We start from the raw sequence: 19,620 nt of genomic DNA, 5'->3' as shown, positions 1-19,620 counted from the left end.
TCAACTTGACAAATAATTAAACTAAAAGTTTAATACATACAGTTGTTCTTTTGACCATGAGCTTAGTTAAAAAAACTCCCTACAAAAATTAAGGTGAGTAAGAGCATTATTGTTGGAGGGCATTTTCAATAGCCCTTAACTTTTTTTCTTTTTATCATGAAAACTTAAGGGCACATAAAAACCAGCCTTTATCTAAAGGTTTTTTCTCTATTATTTTCTTCGGTCCTCTCTTTTTCTCTCTTAAAGGCTGGTTTTAAGGGCTGCCAATAATAATGGTCTAAGGAGGACGAAAACCGAGGCTGTCACGTAAAGGTGATTATCCATATTTCAACTAAACCTTTACAAACATATACTGATATTCATCTCTTTTTCACACAAAAATTTCAAGAATTAGGGGTCCCACAATGTGAGGAGCCATTCAAATGTTTCAAGATCCTTTCCTCAAACCCGGTTCTGAGTGATGTGATACGGAGCAATCACTACAGCGCGTAATTGATAAGAAAATTGTAATAAGAAAATCGTAATATAATTAGAAAATAACATCCCAAACTAGTGATTCAATTATTTTAACTATTGATGTGCTTAAAGAATGGATAGATGTTTGGGTCTGGCCAATAACGTTCCAGCTATCCAGATTAAATTTGTAAACATACATGCAGGTACATTGGCTTTGAGCCGATCCTCTAAACTATATTTAATAAGTGATTTTGCCACATGTTTTCTTTACAATCATTTTCACAAAATAATATGACATGGCTACTAAAATTGATGTCATGTCTTATAGATTAATATGACAAAGACAATTATATTTAATGTTAATTTATATTTTTGATAAACTTTTTAAAATATGGTAATAACTCATATATTACATTTATTGTCGATTTATATTTTTGGACTTTTTAAAAATATGATAATAACTCATAAGTCATCATTAAAATAAATATATTCAATTATGGCATTTCAAATTTCGAAATATCATTTAAATTAAAAATATTTCAAAAATATATACATATTTTTATAAAATTATAAAAATCAAATCATAAAAATCAAATTAAATCGTAAAATAAATAGTTTCTTATATATATCTACAGGTTTTATAAATATTGTTTAATTTTAATTTTTAGCAATTATGCAATTTTACATATTTATTTAATATATTTAGTTAAAATAAATAGATAGAAAATTCTACATAAGATTATAATTTTAAATATATACATGCACATTCTTAAATATAATTCAACATAAACAAATTTGTTTTTATCTTAATTTTAATGTTCACTTAAATCAAATTTATATTAAAATATTGATAAGAAAAAGAAAATTTATAATATTAATAAAAAATTAAATATAATTTATATTTATCTGTTAAAAATATTTTAAATTTTTTTTACTGCACATGGTGCAGGAAAACACCTAGTAGGTTATTAAATATGGTACATTTTTCATTTTCGTAATATGATTCAACGCAGTTTGGAGTTAGGTTAGATGCTAACTTAAGCCACATGATCTCTTCTTTGTTATTTTAATTGACATTCTTGGTAAAAGCAACAAAAAAGCGGGAAGGATTACCGGAGCGGCGACAATAGGAAGAGGGGGAGGTGGGTAAAGGAAGCTAATCTCCGATGCTTAAGCCGTAATTCTTTCCGTGTAAACAACTTGGTTATCATAAAATGGTCAAATCTTATCTGATTTTTATTTGGAATCTTGCTTGCTTACTTGTTTCTTCAAATTGATAAAGTCAAATTCAATAGTTAGGTAACATGATCTTCATTTCGTCCATGCAGAAATTTAGATTTGATTCTGTTTATATGCAAATTTTTAGTTTATTGCATGCCAATATATCTTTATATATCTCACAATTTGTTTTGTTGTAACATATATACTATAATCAAATTAGCTACAGTAACTTTTGCTGTCAATTTCACAGCATGACTAGAGTTTTTTTTTTATAATTCGGGAGTATCCAACGGAACGAGAACCAATCGATTAATTCCATATGAGCTTGTGTACTGGTGCCAAATGAAAGTTCAGAGACACGTAAATAAAAACCGTACACAGAGCTTTCAAGAACACTTCTTGTATTATAGAAATTTTTTAAACAATCTTCCTAGATCTGTTTAATCCGATTTAAGCTCAGTCACACACGACTAGCGACGGACCAGTTCCTAAGCTCTAAGTTGCAGAAACTCAATGCCAAAACCTATTGCTTGATTTCTGTAGCCGATAAGAACAACTCTCTTGCTCTAGCTTTTACAATGACGTGCTTAACCTAAACTTGCCCCTGCGCAATATAGTTAAGTAGTCCCCACCGAATATTCTCTTTCCTAATATCTCGATGAATCCAAATCTTTCCAATTCTTCTTTACTTGATCTTCAAGCAATATCCTAGAGTTAATGAGTATCTGCCACGTCATTACTCAATAACAAACTCGTCACAGTGTGTCACACACGAATCTTCATGCGTAACACCTTGTGCCGTTCCTCACACGATCAAGCTCTTTTTCTTGAGCTTACATTCTCCCCCTTTTTATCTGAATGTGACAACCTAAGCCACCTGCACAGACAAAGACAAATAACACGAGCAACAACAGAGACGAAACATAGTCATCCTTGCCAGAGAACACAAGGCGTATTCTCCTCCTGCTTAGGTGCACATACATGTAAAAACATCAGTAACACAATGAATATGAGCCAATTGCAGAGAGACCCAATAATCACAGAGATGACAAACAAAATTATCAAGAATGAAACAAGTTGTAACTCATCATGAACTTTTAACCAAGGGAACTTGACACCACTTACCACCATGTGAGAGCCCGAGAGAGAGATCCGAAATTCAAGGAGCAAAGTATCAAAAACGATCTTTACATAACAATAACCATTTTAGACATACTCATGATGCCTTTTTGTCCAGAGGAGAGACCCAAAACACGCTGCACAAGCTTAGTCAACTACCACAAAAAAAACTTTAGTGAAATCAATGAGTCCTCCCAAGTCTGTAGCTTTTTCTCAGCCGAGTAGCTGTCACAGACGAGATCCACTCCCGTTAATCATCCATCCTCAAGTCCACACCAACACTTATTAGTAATGTCTGGAAACACATTGTAAACCTCTTGTGCCTGTCACTTCTACTCGACATATAACTTTGACTAACTTTTCTTCAAGAGTACGATCAACAACTCAGTGCAATGAGATGGTATTCGAGCTTAGAAACAAAGTGGGGTAACACCCTAATCCAAGTCGAGCCATCTCTAAGAATTGAGATCTTCTCTGCCCAGTCAAGACAGTGATCGTGGTCAGAGTCAAAATATTGTGGCATCCAGCTCCAACCCGAGTATCTATCATTCCAGGCCTTATTTTCTTTAAGCTTTTGTAGCTGAGTGACTCAGATTTTTCTTTGTGTAACACACCTGTTTCTCCTTTCTTATACACTCAGCTTCTCATGTGTTTTCTCGTTCAATCCAGACAGTGATCAGTACTCAGAACGAAAATGTGATAGCATCCTGATCCAAGATGAGTGTCTTTCTTTAGTGAACCTAAGAGTGTGGGTGTTGAACTCATGGAAGATGATTCTCGAAAGTGAACTTGATGACTCAAGGTTTTGATGGTGCAGCAGTATAACTTAGCCTGTACAATGTATGTTCCGTGACTCTCCTCTTCTGACAGGACCTATTCAGAGATCAACGATTCCTAAGGCCTTACGAAGATCTAGGAAGGTATCGTGGTCCAATGGTTTTGTAAAGAGATCAGCAAGTTGTTTCTTTGTTGATACATGCTCCAGAATCACAATTCTCACCTCAACTAGCTCTCTCACAAAGTGATGTCGTATATCCACATGCTTGTTACGCGAATGCTGAACTGGATTTTTAGACAAATTTATTGCACTCATATTATCACAATAGACAGGCATGGGATCAGATATGATACCATAATCAACAAGCATTTGTCGCATCCAGAGCAATTGTGTGCAACAGCTTCCCAATGCAATGTATTCAGCCTCAGCAGTGGAAAGGGAGACACAGTTTTGCTTCTTACTGTGCCACGCCACCATGTTGTTCCCAAGGAAGAAACAACCTCCAGATGTGCTATGTCTGTCATCTAAGCACCCTGCCCAATCTGCATCACAAAAACCTGCAAGATTCTCATTAGTTTCAAAGGTATAATGAAGACCAAAGTTCAGAGTTCCTTTCACGTATTTGATGATACGCTTGACAGCCTTCATGTGTGATTCCTTTGGTCGTGCTTGATAGCGAGCGCAAATTCTAACACTAAGACACAGATCAGGTCGACTAGCTGTGAGGTATAGAAGACTGCCGATCATTGCTCTATAGAGTTTCTCATCCACTGGCTTACCATCATCATCTCGAGACAGCTTCGTAGTTGTACTCATTGGAGTATTGGCCACTTTGCTAGTTTGCATCCCAAACCTCTTGATGAGATTTTTTGCATACGTGCTCTGTGATACGGTGATCCCATCCGCCATTTGTTTGATTTGCAGTCCGAGAAAGTAACTGAGCTCCCCAACCATGCTCATCTCAAACTCCTTTGTCATAGTTTGAACGAAGTCATCCACCATAGCTTGTGACGTACTTCCAAAGATAATGTCGTCCACATACACTTGAATAATAATGACATCCTTTCCATTCTCCCCTATGAACAGAGTCTTATCAACTCCTCCTCTCTGAAAACCGGCTTTGATAAGGAAGTTGGTTAGTCTTTCATACCAAGCTCGTGGAGCTTGTTTCAGTCTATAAAGGGCTTTCTTGAGTTTGTAGACATGATCAGGGAAGTGTGGATCCTTAAATCCTTTAGGCTGTGTCACATAAACTTCTTCTTTTAAGATACCATTCAGAAACGCACTCTTGACATCCATCTGATAGAGTTTGATCCTGAAGCTGCAAGCCATTCCAAAGAGCAGCCGGATTGATTCAAGACGAGCTACAGGAGCAAAAGTTTCATCGAAGTCCACTCCCTCAATTTGAGTGTATCCCTGACCAACCAGTCTTGACTTGTTGCGAAACACATTACCTTCTTCATCTATCTTATTCTTGTGAATCCACTTAGTTCCAATGACGTTTACTCCATCTGGCCTAGGAACTAGCGCCCACACATCTAACCGTTCAAACTGTTCAAGCTCCTGATGCATGGAATCTGTCCAGTATTCATCATCCAGGGTTTCTTGAATATTCTTTGGTTCTATCTGAGAGACGAAACACTCCAATGTATTAATCTTGGCCATGAAGGATGCTATCTTAACCATCTCTTTGAAGTTAATTTGCTTCTTTCGTGTAACCCTTTCATCAAATAGTCCTCCAATGACATCAGCTGAGGAATGATTCTTATGCACTATGCTCTGGTCTAGATCGACTTTAGTCATCTCAGGGTCATCATTGTCTTCAGGCTCATCTTGCCCTTCGCTTTCAGCTTCTTTTGACGGACTTTGTGTGACACCCTCAATAGTTTGTGTTACCCGAGCCTCATAGAATCCAATATTGTCATCAAAGACAACATTAACATTGTCACCAATGAACTTGGTGCGTTGGTTGAACACACGGTAGGCAGAGCTGTTTACTGAGTATCCCAAAAACATACCTATGTCGCTTCTTGCCTCGAATTTTCCAAGATGTTCTTTGTCATTCAGAATGTAGCATAAGCATCCAAATACATGCAAGTGACTCAGATTTGGGGTTTTGCCCTTGAAGATCTCATATGGCGTAGTCTTGGTCTTAGGCTTGACATAGACTCGATTTATCACATAGCATGCAGTGCTAATTGCTTCTGCCCAGAAGCCTGATGGAACACTATTTCCACACAACATAGCTCTCGCCATTTCTTGCAGTGTTCTATTCTTTCTTTCCACAACTCCATTCTGCTGAGGAGTTCTAGGTGCAGCATACTGATGACGAATACCTTGACTGTGACAGAACTTATCAAACTCTTCGTTTTGAAACTCACCACCATGATCGCTCTTAATCTGAATGATTCCACCCTTGTCTTGCTTGAGTTGAAGAGCCATAATTTTAAAACTCTCAAGGGCGTCAGACTTGTGGCGTAAGAAATCAACCCAGGTGTACCTGGAGAAATCATCAACCATCACAAAGATATATCGCTTACCAGCAATGCTTGCAGGGGTGATCGGACCCATAAGATCCATATGAACCAGCTCCAATATTCGTGTAGATCTGATCTCTGAAATTTGTTTGTGTTGCACTTTGACTTGCTTTCCTTGACAGCATCCTCCGCATACAGTATCCGTTTGTTTCTCCAAGTCAGGAACGCCTCTTACCACTTCAGCACTTACAAGTCTGCTGAGCCCATTGGTATTCATATGTCCCAACTTCTTGTGCCATATATCAAGTTTAGACTCCCAAGCTGCAAAACACACGTTTGAAGGTCTCAAAAGATAGCAGATGTTCCCTGAGCGAATGCCTCTCAACACAACATTGTTTCTTGCATCAATGGCACGACATTCCTTGCTGTTGAAGATTACTTCCAATCCTTCATCACACAATTGACTTACACTGATGAGATTCGCCTTGAGTCCCTCAACAAAGTAGACGTTTGAGAGTTTAGGTACATCAGATCTGGAGGTAATCCCAATAGCATGAATCTTACCTTGTCCACCATCTCCAAACGTAACCTTTCCACCTCTGATAAGTTCAAGTTTCTCAAGATAATCTTCGTTTCCAGTCATATGCTTCGAGCAACCACTGTCAAAGTACCAAGGAAGTTGTGTCTGTGATGCTTCTTCAGCTGAGGTGTACGCAACATGACTCACAATTTCAGTTTCTTCTTGTATCCTCACGAAGTTACAGACAAGATCATGGTTGACTTCAGTGTGTGACTCAGCACGGATGGTGAGTGACACTGAGGGAGTGCGATCCTTGTAGTTTGGGTATAAGTCTCGTTTAGCTATCCACACACACCCATAGGCTGTTGGTTCTGTGAAGCACAAGTTCAACCTCCAAGCTCTCTCATACTGACTTCTTCGAAAGTAACAAAACCTGACATTGTGTCCTCGTTTTCCACAGAAGTGACACCCGTTTCCACGTCTTCTTGGTATAGGAAGAACAGGATTGTTCCTTTCAGCATGAGTAGGCTTTCCTTCAGGTTTCCTTTCTTCCCTAGGAGCTTCCTTCACAAATTTTGTTTCTGTTGTTGTGGAGGTAGATCCCTTGTATCCCAGCCCAGTGCTGTGACTTGGACACTGTCCCAAAGTCAGTATGTGATCAAGAGATGCGGTACCCGTTGATAACATCCGAATTTTTTGTGATTCTCAGTGAGTTGACTCTCAAGTAATCTGCTTCGATCGGTCTCCATAGTCAAGAGATCACTTAGCCTTTGCACGTGAGCTTCAGCTTCCTTGCAGACTCGTTCTTTCTCTGTCATAGCTCTCTTAAGTGCAAGCACTTCTTGGTCAGATTCCCTGTCAATAGAGTACTCCTTTGTTTTGACAGAGGGCTGATCAAGTTCCAGTATGTTAATCTGAGCTTTTAACATTGCAGTTTCTTTGAGCAACGAAAGATTCTCATGACTAAGATCAGAGAACTTGTTAAAGAGATCCTTGTACTCAGCTTCAAGATCGTGCTCGAAATCCTCATCATCCTCACTGTCAATATCAGTTGCTTTTCCAGTTTCTTCACCAATCAATGCCATGAAATTTAGATGCAGCTCCCCTTCATCAGTGTCGCTGTCGGATTCAGTATCACTAAAACTCACAAGAGACTTCTCCTTCTTAAGGATACTAGGACACTCACTGCGATTATGACCAATGCCTTTGCACTCAATGCATTTTTGCTCATTTCTCTTAGCTAGAGGACACTCGCTTCTAAAGTGACCGAAACCATCACACTCATGACACTTCTTAGTGTTTTTGCTAGACTCCTGTCTTGAGCTCTGAGAACTGCTTCTTTCACTGTCATTCCGTTGATACCGACCACTCGATCTTCCATTACCCTTTTCCATGCGCTTGATGTACTTGTTAAAGTTTCGAGCTATTAAGCTGAGATTCTCTTCAATCTTGGTGACACGGCTATCGTGAGACTCAGCTTTGAAGGCGATGCTCATCTGATTTGTAGCTTGCCTATCATTCTTCTCAAGGTCATGTACCTTCAGGATTCCGGAGAGTTGATCAAACTTCATCTCATTTGTGTCTACAGCAAGTGTAAGGACTGCCTTGTATGCCTCGAATCGTGGCGGTAAGCATCTCAACAATTTTTTTACCAAGTCCTTTTCTTCATACTTCTTCCCAAGGACTGATGCTTCACTTGCCAGCTCGCTGATCTTGCATATGAACCCCTCAATCGGCTCATCATCACTCATCCTCAGATTTTCAAACTTGGAGGCAAGATGATCAAGACGAGTTCTTCTCACACTTGTGTTCCCCTCAAAGTGGTTGATGAGTGTATCCCAAGCTTGCTTTGCAGATTCACATCCTTGTATGATCTTGAATTGCTCAACATCCACCGACGAAAATATGACAGTCAGAGCCTTGGAGTTGAATTTCGAAGCTTTCTTCTCACCATCAGTCCACTGATTTTTAGGTTTTGGACCAACAGACTTATCCTCCATGATGACAGTAGGCGCAATCCAACCATCTTCTACAGACGTCCAAGCATCTTCATCAACTCCTCTGATGATGTGTTGCATCCTAACCTTCCAGTGCCCGAAGTTGGTACTGTCAAGCATAATAGGCTTGTGAATGTGTAACAGTTCTTTCATGGTGTCCATGAAATCCGCAAGACCTCAACCTGTTAGTAGTACTTGATACCACAGAGGTTTTCTGCTCTGATACCATATGAAAGTTCAGAGACACGTAAATAAGAACCGTACACAGAGCTTTCAAGAACACTTCTTGTATTATAGAAACCTTTTAAACAATCTTCCTAGATCTGTTTAATCCGATTTAAGCTCAGTCACACACGACTAGCGACGGACCAGTTCCTAAGCTCTAAGTTGCAGAAACTCAACGCCAAAACCTATTGCTTGATTTCTGTAGCCGACAAGAACAACTCTCTTGCTCTAGCTTTTACAATGACGTGCTTAACCTAAACTTGCCCCTGCGCAATCTAGTTAAGTAGTCCCCACCGAATATTCTCTTTCCTAATATCTCGATGAATCCAAATCTTTCCAATTCTTCTTTACTTGATCTTCAAGCAATATCCTAGAGTTAATGAGTATCTGCCACGTCATTACTCAATAACAAACTCGTCACAGTGTGTCACACACGAATCTTCATGCGTAACACCTCGTGCCGTTCCTCACACGATCAAGCTCTTTTTCTTGAGCTTACACCAAATAGATTTGCTTGCTCGCGGTAAAAAGTAAATACTCATATTATCTGAACACATAAATAGGTAAATCTGAAATTTGATAGGTTTCAAATTCGGAATGCGTAGCGTCTTTTTGCAAAGTTCACAAAAACAAATAAAGTTCAGTTTCAAAGAAAGAAAAGACAAATAAAGTAGAGGCGGTGGTTTGAGGAAGGTTCCTCTGCCTCCAAGTCGCGTATGTAACTTGAGATTCAAGATTCCTTTTTTATTCTTCAACATTCAAATATGGTTTCTGTTTAGAGTAAAAAGTCTTATTGATTCCTTCAAATCTAATTCTGCTTTTAAGGAAAGTATTATCAAAATTCTCCTATAAATACATAGGTTTCGGAGCTTCCGAAATACCACAAACAATTCATCCTAAATCAAACACAAGGAAACACAAACACTCCTACATATCAACCATGATGAACAACAACAACAACAATCTGAAGATGAGTTTGGCACAAGAAAGTGGCAATCGTACTACTAACATCGTTATTACAGAGACGAGGAATAACAAGAAGGTAAAGAGGAAGGCATCCATGGACGTGGACAAGTGCGCGGAAGCTTTCATCACAAACTTCAGAAAGCAGCTTCTTCTCCAGCGTCTCGAATCCATCGAAAACATGCTCTCCCGTGGCCTATAATACCTTTTATCAATAAACTTGTATGTATGTATTAGTCCTCAACTCCTAGTATGCATATTGCTAGTTGGTAACAAAAATTTGATGTCATTTTTTTTAGTTTAACTGTCTGCTGTAATTCGGGTAACTCGATAAATCTAAAGCAAAAATAAGAGAGCATTCTAATTGAGGCGAATAACTTTTGAATATGATTTTCTTATTAAGATTTGTGAAACACTCCATACGACCCTAATTAAAAGCCCTCTATATCCTAAAAGTTCGATACTACAAATAGCAATACTGTAATATTTTGTTTTTCTTAGATTGAGTACTGTACCACCTTCCGGCATGTGTTTATTACTTATTTTAGTAGATCCATAACAAATCCCTCTGTTCTTAAATGATTCCTTTTTATGTTTTACATATATTAATAAAACATATTAAAGTTGATTATAAATACATCATTTTGTATTTAGCTATTTTCCATAAGTTTGAACCAATAGTATTTGAATAAATATTTTTTTGAATTTTACAATCTACCATTATCAATTATTAAAATTTGCACAGAAAATACAAAGTATATATGTTTTGAAACAGGGTTTTGATTTTGAAGTTGACAATTTACCATTATTAAATATTAAAATTGCATAGAAAATATAAAACATAGTTAAAAAGAGAGAATTTATAAGATAGTTTTTCTTAGTTATTTTCACAAAAAGAACTCGAGAAAATAAACAAAATAGATTTTATTGGAGTATGAACATACCGTTATATTATATCTAGGATTAATCTAATCTATTAATTCAGGGATTGGTTTTTATCTACTGTTTAAGGTTGTCATTTAAATTTTGGTATCTTTCTTAGTTGTTGCTAGAATATATCACATCTCCTACAAAATATATTCTCCTCTATGAACATATATAACTCTGTTACGAACGTCTTGAACAATCCTGAAAATATGCAAAATATCATAACTGTTTAATAAGTACTATTTATTATAATAGATAACAAAACCATTTATCCGATAGTAACATAATAACAAATATAACTGTTAAATTATGTCTAAACTACCTGATATTATTGTAATCTATATAGAGAATCATAACTAATTAAATGGAAAGTTCACGTTTGCTAAATCATCCCGCCTTTGCTTATCACTAAAACATTTTGAAATCATCCCGCCTTTGCTTATATAGCACCATTTAGTTATATATATTTAATATAAATAATATATATATATATGTCTAATATATATATATATATATATATATATTACACAAAATATATATAGCATATATTTTAATTAAAATTTAACAAATCAATGTCCGCCCTTTAGGACGGGTCCTAATCTAGTTAACCATAAATTTAGAGTTTAGAATCAACGGTTGGAGTTTAAATTTTTTAAAATAAAAAAAAGTTATTAATTTTTATAAAAAAATATATAAATAGTTAAAATTAAAAATTTAGAAATAGTTTCAAAAATATTTTTGAATTTCAGAAAGATTTTTTTTGAAAGTTATTAAAATTTTCAATTTTAAAACATATAATTATAAATTATAAAAATAATTTTATATTTTTATATGTATATATAGTAAGGAAGTATAAACGTTTTTTTGCCACTTTAATAAAATCATTTTTGGTCATTTGTTTTCGACAAAAAATTGAAAATAAACTGTTCGAAAGAATTGCTCTTCAAAAAGTCATAATTTTATTTTAAATATTTATTCTTTGGAACATTATATGATAAGAAAAGCTAGAGAATGATCATTTTCTCCAAAAAAAAAAAGTTCATTTCCTCTAGTGAATCACATTCAGTGATTCACGTCGGTCTCTTCTTTATTACATCCAAGATCAAACACACCCAATGTGTACACAAAACACAACATACGACAAAAACAGAAACCAACTAAAACAATATATGTAACATTGATTTCCTAGAGAATTATCATTTCCTCTAGGGGATTCACATTCACTGATTCACCAAGCGAGGAAACTATCATTTCCTCTAGGGGAATCACATACACTGACTCACCTCGGTCTCTTATTCATTACATCCAAAATCAAACACACCCAATATGTACAGACAAACGACACACGACAACAACAACAGAAACCAACTAAAACAATATATGTAACATTAATTCCCTTGGTGGTTATATCATATAACGAGAATGATCATTCCCGCGGGGGGGGGGGGGGGGGGGGGGGGGGGGATCACATTCACTGATCCCCGTTGATCGGTCTCTTATTCATCACACACAAAAGCAAACACACCCAAAGCACACACACAAACACAAAACAGAGATAGTTAAGGATTGATCTTAATTAGTCTGCGGTTGTGGTTGCCCCATCTGATGAAGTTTAACTCTTGCGCAGTACTGGGCCAGTCCTCCTACGAGAGGGACAACAGGGAGGCTATCACAATTGCAGATCTCTATCATGAAGCCATCAGGGTCGTGGAAGAAGAGCTGGTCCACTTTGATCCCTCTTCCTTCGACCATCTCCCTCACATACTCTATTCCCATTTCATCAAGCTTCTTCTCCACTGACGCCATACTCTCGCACTACATTTCCACGATTAACAGGTCTTCTTAATTGCACCAAGATTTTCAATAAGAATCATACATATACCCAAAAACAGAGCAACACCTATATATACATGACATCATTTTTATGTCTGTGACCTCATTCTCTTTACACACAAAAAAAGGATGTATCAATTCTTAAAACCAAACCTTCGGAAACCGTACTATTACAAACTATAAAAGAAAGGTAGGTTTTTATTCTTAAAAATAAATATTTTGTTGTCAATGATTGGAATATGAACAATTCTATCTTCCAAAACTTCGACCTATTAAAACCCCACCTTCCATTGACCTATAAACTTCTACCTTTTTCTCCTATTAATTTTAACATTTTGTTCGTCCTTTCCTCATGATAGCTTGCCTCGTAAGTCAGTTTCTTTCTTTCAAAGCTATTACAACTCACACTAAACTATACTGTACACTCTACCTTCAGTGTTTAGCAAGAAACTTAACAGTTCAGTATGGAGCAACTTTAGTTTTTTTGCCTCCCTAAATAAATAGTTCTGAAGTTGGTGTTTTGCACAAAATATTCATGAATTTATATAAGTTTCTGAAGGGGAACCTTTTGTGCGTGTTTCTTATAAGGGAATACAGAGCTTCTGGGCACCTAAATTATGTTTTGTTTAACCTAAATTACGTTTTTTTTTGTAGCAGACCTAAATTAAGTTTCAGGTTTTAAAATGCTCAAAAGAAAAGAAAAAAAACCTGAAAAGAGATATGGTTATCTCTGGAGTCAATCACAGTTTTCTTGGGAAGTGTTTGAGGCTCTGTGGAAGGCAAGAGATGTATTCCGATTCCATGTCCAAACAACCTAACCCCAAAAAAAGGAAAAAGAATTAAACTCACTTATTGTTTTATGTAAACTCTTTTCAACATTTCAGAATACAGATATTAATTAAAAGATAGCTACGGGAGGGTACCAAGCGCCTTCAAAATCTAAAGATTCAGGTCTTCGAACTGGGAAGAACCCTAACACCTTTTGGTAAAAATTCATCGACTCTTCAAGGGATCGGCACAAGAGAGACACATGGTTCAGTGATGTGAGACGGAGAGGGTTGACTGCGTTTTCCTTCATTTTACCAACAAAACTCATAAGGACAGAAAAAATTGCAACGCCGCCTTGCAGAATGCTATATAAGTAGCTGTGGCTGTATATATAGATTGTAGAAGTGTATATTGATTGGATAACTTATCTGATAATCAAAGACTTGGCCATGATATTGTATTTATAGAAGGCCTCTAAGCAAATGGAGACTTAGGGTTTTTAGAAACTTTAATATACTTACTTCAACGTGCCAAACTTAGGCCTATAATATTTTATTTAGTTGGTTTAGATATTAGAAACTTAGGAAGTCTAAGAATAGTACAAATGAATATAATGGACAGTATTGAAAAGAAAATATATATGTGGTTAAATAAATGCAAGCCATGATCGAATATTCTTGTATACAACGAAAAGAAAGAAAGGAGTAGAAAGTAATTAAGAATGTGGTGAGGAAGATTGAAATAGCCACCTACTACATAATACCATCTACGATGTGATTGGTAAAAAAATGACAGGATTTGGATTCACCCCCTCGAGTGAATCTTTAAATTCATCACTTGATTTATAACTAATCAAACTGATATGTGGATAATTAAATAAAAAATATTAAATATATTTAAAAATAGTTAAAAAAGAATAATTTCAATTCTAAATCCAAAATCTTAATTTCTAAACCCTAAACATTAATTCATAAATCCAAACCCTATACCCTAAACTCAAATCCTAAACCCTAAATCCAAATCTTAGACCCTAAACTCAAACCGTATACGCTAAACCCAAATCTTAAACCCTGAACTCAAATCCTATATCCAAATGTTAGATCCTAAACCCAAACCGTATACTCTAAACTCAAATTATAAACTCTAAACCCAAACCGTGAACCCTAAATCTAAACTCTATACCCTAAACCCAAATCATATACCCTAAACCCAAACTGTATACTCTAAACCCAAATCCTAAACCCTAAACCCAAACAATACCTACTTCGGGTGCTATCACTAAACTTGACAAAATTACGTAGTAATTCTTCGGGGTTTACGGTTTGGGTTTAGGGTTTAGAATTTGGTTTTAGAGTTTACGGTTTGGGTTTAGGGTATAGCATTTGGATCTAGGGTTTAGATTTAAGGTTTACGGTTTGGCTTTAAAGTCTAAGATTTGGGTTTAGGGTTTAGGATTTGGGTTAAGAGTTTAGGGTATAGGGTTTGAATTTAAGAATTAATGTTTAGGGTTTAGAAATTAAGATTTAGGGTTTAAAATTGACATTATTATTTTTTAGATATTTTTAAATATATTTAATACTTTTTATTTAATTATTCACATGTCACTTTAATTGGTCATAAATCAAGTGGTGAATTTAAAGGTTCACCATATGAGGTGAACCCAAGTCTTGTCCTAAAAAAAGGTGCAAATATTTAAAATTGGGAAATCACAGAGGGAAAGTGTTGAGAACCCACCAATGTCAAGATGAGTTCGATACGTAAGAACCCAAACAAGCTGACTCGGACAATCACAACATCTTGTTTTTTGTTTTTCCTTTGACTAAACAAAGATTAAGATCATACTGGACACGTCAGCAATTACCAAACATAAGTCCTTTTGTTGTCTTGTGTACTTTGGTCTTGTTTTGGCGTGTCCAGAATGGGTTATCCCAATTATATCAAATGCTTTGGTTTGCTACATTTTGGATTGGCCTAGCTATAGCATTTTGGATGGGGAATTTGAAGTTCTCAAAGAGTATCTAAAATAAAAGAAAAGTTAAGAGATCAGTTCTTATTTAAAACCCTATTACAAACTAATGAGAATTTGTATAGCCATTTAACATCTTATGAATAGTTTCTAGAGAAATTAAGATTATCTATTTATTTAAACTATATTAAAGTACTAAACATTTATTATTGAGTAATTAGAAATGGAAAATTGAAGAATAAATGCTTTTAGACAAAGTTATTGGATACTTTTTTGAGTTACTTAGGTTTGATTGCCAGAACATTAGCAGAGGGAGTAAAAGTAAGTAGTAGAAACTGTATGTTACATTAATTATAATTCAAATATGTGATTGGTAAAACTGTAGCATTTAAGATAACAAATGATCAAAATAGACATAATTATAACTTTGATAAAAAATACATAACTAGCTAAAAGAATTAATAAAAAAATAGAAAACAGAATTTCCTAACAACTATAAAAATTATATAAAAAAGAAGTTAACTAAATCAAGCTAAAAAACAAAAGAAACCAAGAAATATAGAATTATAAACAACACAACAACCAAACAACATCGCAAAATCAAATTAATTTGTACATGTATTCGTACCTTACTCGTTGGCAGCGTAGAATCTTGTGGGTTTTCGACATTTTTTTTTGACTAAAGGGTTTTAGACATTTTTCTGTTTTTCATAAAGTACAAATACTAGTATATATAAAATAAGTGTACTTTTAATAAAAAAGCAACAACTAAAAATAGTTTCAGCTTCATTATGACGAACACAAATATACAGAACATGAAAAAACTAATAATTCAAAACAGGTATACGTTACAAAAAGTTCCAAGACCACATTCACAATTTCTTAGGTCTACACAAAATTTTACGTGAATTAATAATATATATAAGATCAAAAACCAATATACCTTATGTTTACGTTTACATTGAAATTCTGGACGGCGGTTTTTGGTCAAACACAAACTTTTGTCTTCAAACTAAGATTAGGGTCGGAAAATATTATGTTGTTATCTTAATAATTTTTAATTGAATATAAATGATATTTTAGTAATCGTTAATTAATAGGTTATAATGCTCTTTTAAAAGCTTGATAAAAGAGCATTTAGATGTTGATATAGACGCTGCTAATGCTTTCTCAAATGCTTTGATAATTATTGTGATTGGATATAACAAGGTTTTAAGCTTAACTAACTACCGTCCCCATCAAGCTCAAGTGATTTCTTTTCGTTTTTGAGCAGATATAACTTAATTAGTAACTTACTCGTGCACGGAAAACCTACACATGCACGTAAGTACGTAACATAACTACAAACTAGTAAGCTTCTTACCTCGGTAAAAAAACATTTGGTTCTATGGAGAGAAAACCTAAAATCATATAACGTCTAAATCTCATTAATGTTTTAAAATATGTTTGTAAATTTTGGCCTATAAAATTCTTATTTCATGAGCTTTAAATTTAGCCAAGTAACCAACGCGTGTTGCCCTAGTGGTAAAGGAACTCCGGCTGGAGTGCCCGCCCTGGGTTCGATCCGCGTTAGCCACGAAAGCATTCACATGGGTTTCTCTCGCCCTTCAGACCACTTCGCCTAACCAAAGGCCCTTAAGTGGAGACTTAAAAATCTTGTAATGGCATGGGCATAAGCCCGGTGGACTATTCGATCACGCTTAGTGGTCAGATACTGGATTATAAAAAAAAAAAATTTAGCCAAGTATGTTTTGTTGGTTTTATTGCTTTTGATAACTCTCTTTCTAAAAATGATGGATATACAATTAGACTACAACACGAGTTGGAGAGAATAAAAACATGTATTATATACTGTATGTATGGAAAAGAAAACCTGCTGAAACCCCTTTGTATTTTATTTTGACTGTTACGTTTTCCTAATCTAGCAATGATAATATGATCTCATTTTGTAGTTTCACACACTAAAAATCTACATTATATCAGACTTTATTCTGGAAAAGAGAAGTGAAAACAATGTGTATGTTAATAATAGCTTTAAATATCTCTAACAAAAAGAAAAGGTTTATAATAGGAATTTGCCGGCGCTACGCGCCGGTTTTTTATATTATTTAATTACTTTGATACATAATTTATATAGTTTTATAATTTAAATAAATTTAAATATTTTTGTTATGTTGTATATGATTTCTTCACATAATAACAACAATGAGATATGATAGTAAACATATCTAAAATCTTAAATTCGATAATTATTGTTAGTTAGATAAAATGTCTTCTTTGTTTATTGTTTATGGTTTATTTTTCATTATTCTTTGAAATCAGATGAAAATTTTAGTTGTTATTTTCAGGTTATTAACCAGCTTTTTTATTTAAAGCCAGTGACTATTTTCTCTCCTCCTCTAGTCTTTTTATATCAAGATTTCTTTTTCTTTTTCTTTTTGAACATTGTATCAAGATTTTCATACAATATATCAGTAACATATTACTTTATTGGTTGAAAATTTGTTGCGACATTAGAATATTTTCAATGTAAAACTCTATTTTTTCTTCTAAAATAGAGTAGAAGAGAAAATAAAATAAAATTGCTACAATCTAATCCATATCTCACTCCATAATAGAGTAGTGAACAAACGAAAAATAAATTACTCTATTTATGAAATAAACTTCATTATGAAGTAAACTTCATTATAAAGTGAGATATGAAGTTGAGACGAAGCACTTTTTACTTCATGTCTATTTCACTCCATTTTGGAGTTAAAAATTGAGTGGGGTTGGAGATGCGCTTGGTAAATACTCGAACACATATAACAAACCATAACACATTGCGTAATCTTGAAGAGGATGTCAAAAAAAAAATAGGAAAAGATATGAATGTAATCCAGCAATATGCTAAAAATAATACATTTTTACCTTCGATTTGTTTAACTTAACTTAAGAAACTTATTTTATTATTGTTGGTGCGGTAAACATTTTTTACTCTGTTTTAGCAAAAAAAAAAACTATTTTACTCTTCACAACTCTGATTTGCTTCTGTTACAAAAGGGAAACTTTTGAACTTTAATAGTTTTAAAAATGATTATTATATCTGTTAGTATAGATTTGATTTCAATTCTTATCGTTCAGTTTCAAAAGAGCAATTAGTAAAGGCCAACTATACTGATATCTTTAAGGTTATATATATATATAAATCCTCTGTATATACCTTCTCGACATATATTAAATCTCTACAGTTTATAAGGATGGTGAGAAATCTTAATTGTAGAGGAGATAGTGGGAATTATTGATTTCCCACCATGATCTAGAGTTACTCTGACGTATGAATCGAGAGGAGACGAAATGACAGAGATACGCTTATTACTTCGGAGAAGGCAAGAACGTGTATCATTATTTTTTTATCTGTTTGTGTGCTTCAATTAAAAGGTTTTGTTGGGTTAATTTAAGTCTTACATAGAAGACCCGATAGCATAAAACATTTAGAAAGTTAAAGACATGATGACAGTGGCATTTTCCCCCTGTGGAGAAAAAAAAGTCTGTTTTATTATATAAGATTTAGTGATGTGGATCTGTCACTTGCTTTCAAAAAGGACAGAACATCAACACTGGACACCTATTAATTTCTAATGTTTGCTATTAATATAGATATAGGCAGTCTTTTCCCTTGACGAAGGGCCGATAAAACCAAATCTGGAATCCAAATCAAGATTATACAAAGCTCTTTTAACATGTTTCTCTCGTTTTCAAATCTTAGTAAAATAGTTTTGTCCATAATCTAATCGAAACAAGTACTAGTGCATAGCGCATTCATAATTAAATACATTTATCCACAAAAATGGTAGGGACAATCAAATGAATAGGCTTAAACCTTTTGTCCCTTTATGTAAATGGAGAGCACAAAACAATAAACAATTCCTGAAATGATTATAAAAACTGTAAAACTTATCTCACTACGCAGGAGTGTCCCACAAGTTGCCAAGGAAGTTAGTTTATCTTATATTTTCTTACAAGCAATCAAGCAACTAGCGTCTGAGATTCAGACAGATGGATATGTTCTCTTCTTTTCCACGGAAGCAGGAAAGCCTATGTGGATATACTTGAGGTGCTACGTACCTTACTAAGAAGAAATCACAACCGTTTCTATATGGAAATGCTTGCTTTTGGTTTGCCCGGAAGAAGAGGGAAACAATATGAGCTGATTGATTGATATGCAGTTTGACAGGTCATGGAATGGAAGTGACTTTGCGCTTACCAGCTTGCTCTCCAGCTTGAGGTTACAACTAACTATATCATATTACAATTCCATGTGGCATTTAGATGGAAACCTGACAATCAAAAATCAAAACAACTGTATTAAAATAGAGAGGTGGCATAGT

General features: G+C 34.8%; 2 protein-coding genes across 2 annotated transcripts; one reads left to right on the top strand and one right to left on the bottom strand.

Moving 5' to 3' along the window:
• Nucleotides 1-9,488: 9,488 nt before the first annotated feature.
• Nucleotides 9,489-10,124, top strand: LOC108810673 (uncharacterized). Its single transcript, XM_018582774.2, has one exon. The coding sequence runs from the start codon at nt 9,734-9,736 to the stop codon at nt 9,956-9,958; it is 225 nt and encodes a 74-aa protein (XP_018438276.1). The 5' UTR covers nt 9,489-9,733; the 3' UTR covers nt 9,959-10,124.
• A 1,695-nt stretch (nt 10,125-11,819) lies between these two features.
• LOC108809525 (glyoxylase I 4-like) lies at nt 11,820-13,803 on the bottom strand. The gene is made up of 3 exons (XM_018581664.2): nt 13,440-13,803; nt 13,225-13,330; nt 11,820-12,498 (listed from the first exon to the last, which is right to left on the bottom strand). Exons 1-3 carry the CDS (start codon nt 13,610-13,612, stop codon nt 12,256-12,258), a joined length of 522 nt encoding a protein of 173 aa, XP_018437166.1. The 5' UTR covers nt 13,613-13,803; the 3' UTR covers nt 11,820-12,255.
• Nucleotides 13,804-19,620: the final 5,817 nt, after the last annotated feature.

The sequence above is a fragment of the Raphanus sativus genome, chromosome 6 (assembly GCF_000801105.2).
Source record: "Raphanus sativus cultivar WK10039 chromosome 6, ASM80110v3, whole genome shotgun sequence".
NCBI lineage: Eukaryota > Viridiplantae > Streptophyta > Magnoliopsida > Brassicales > Brassicaceae > Raphanus > Raphanus sativus.
This window is presented reverse-complemented; position numbering and strand designations above follow the sequence as displayed.

Excerpts from the sequence above, each read along its gene's own strand:
- LOC108810673 (XM_018582774.2), top strand. The coding sequence starts at position 9,734 with ATGATGAACAACAACAACAACAATCTGAAGATGAGTTTGGCACAAGAA.
- LOC108809525 (XM_018581664.2), bottom strand. The coding sequence starts at position 13,612 with ATGAGTTTTGTTGGTAAAATGAAGGAAAACGCAGTCAACCCTCTCCGT. Across the intron at positions 13,331-13,439 it reads TTAGATTTTGAAGGCGCTTG|GTTGTTTGGACATGGAATCG; the intron begins GTACCCTCCCGT and ends TTTTGGGGTTAG. Across the intron at positions 12,499-13,224 it reads ATAACCATATCTCTTTTCAG|TGCGAGAGTATGGCGTCAGT; the intron begins GTTTTTTTTCTT and ends GTGGAAATGTAG.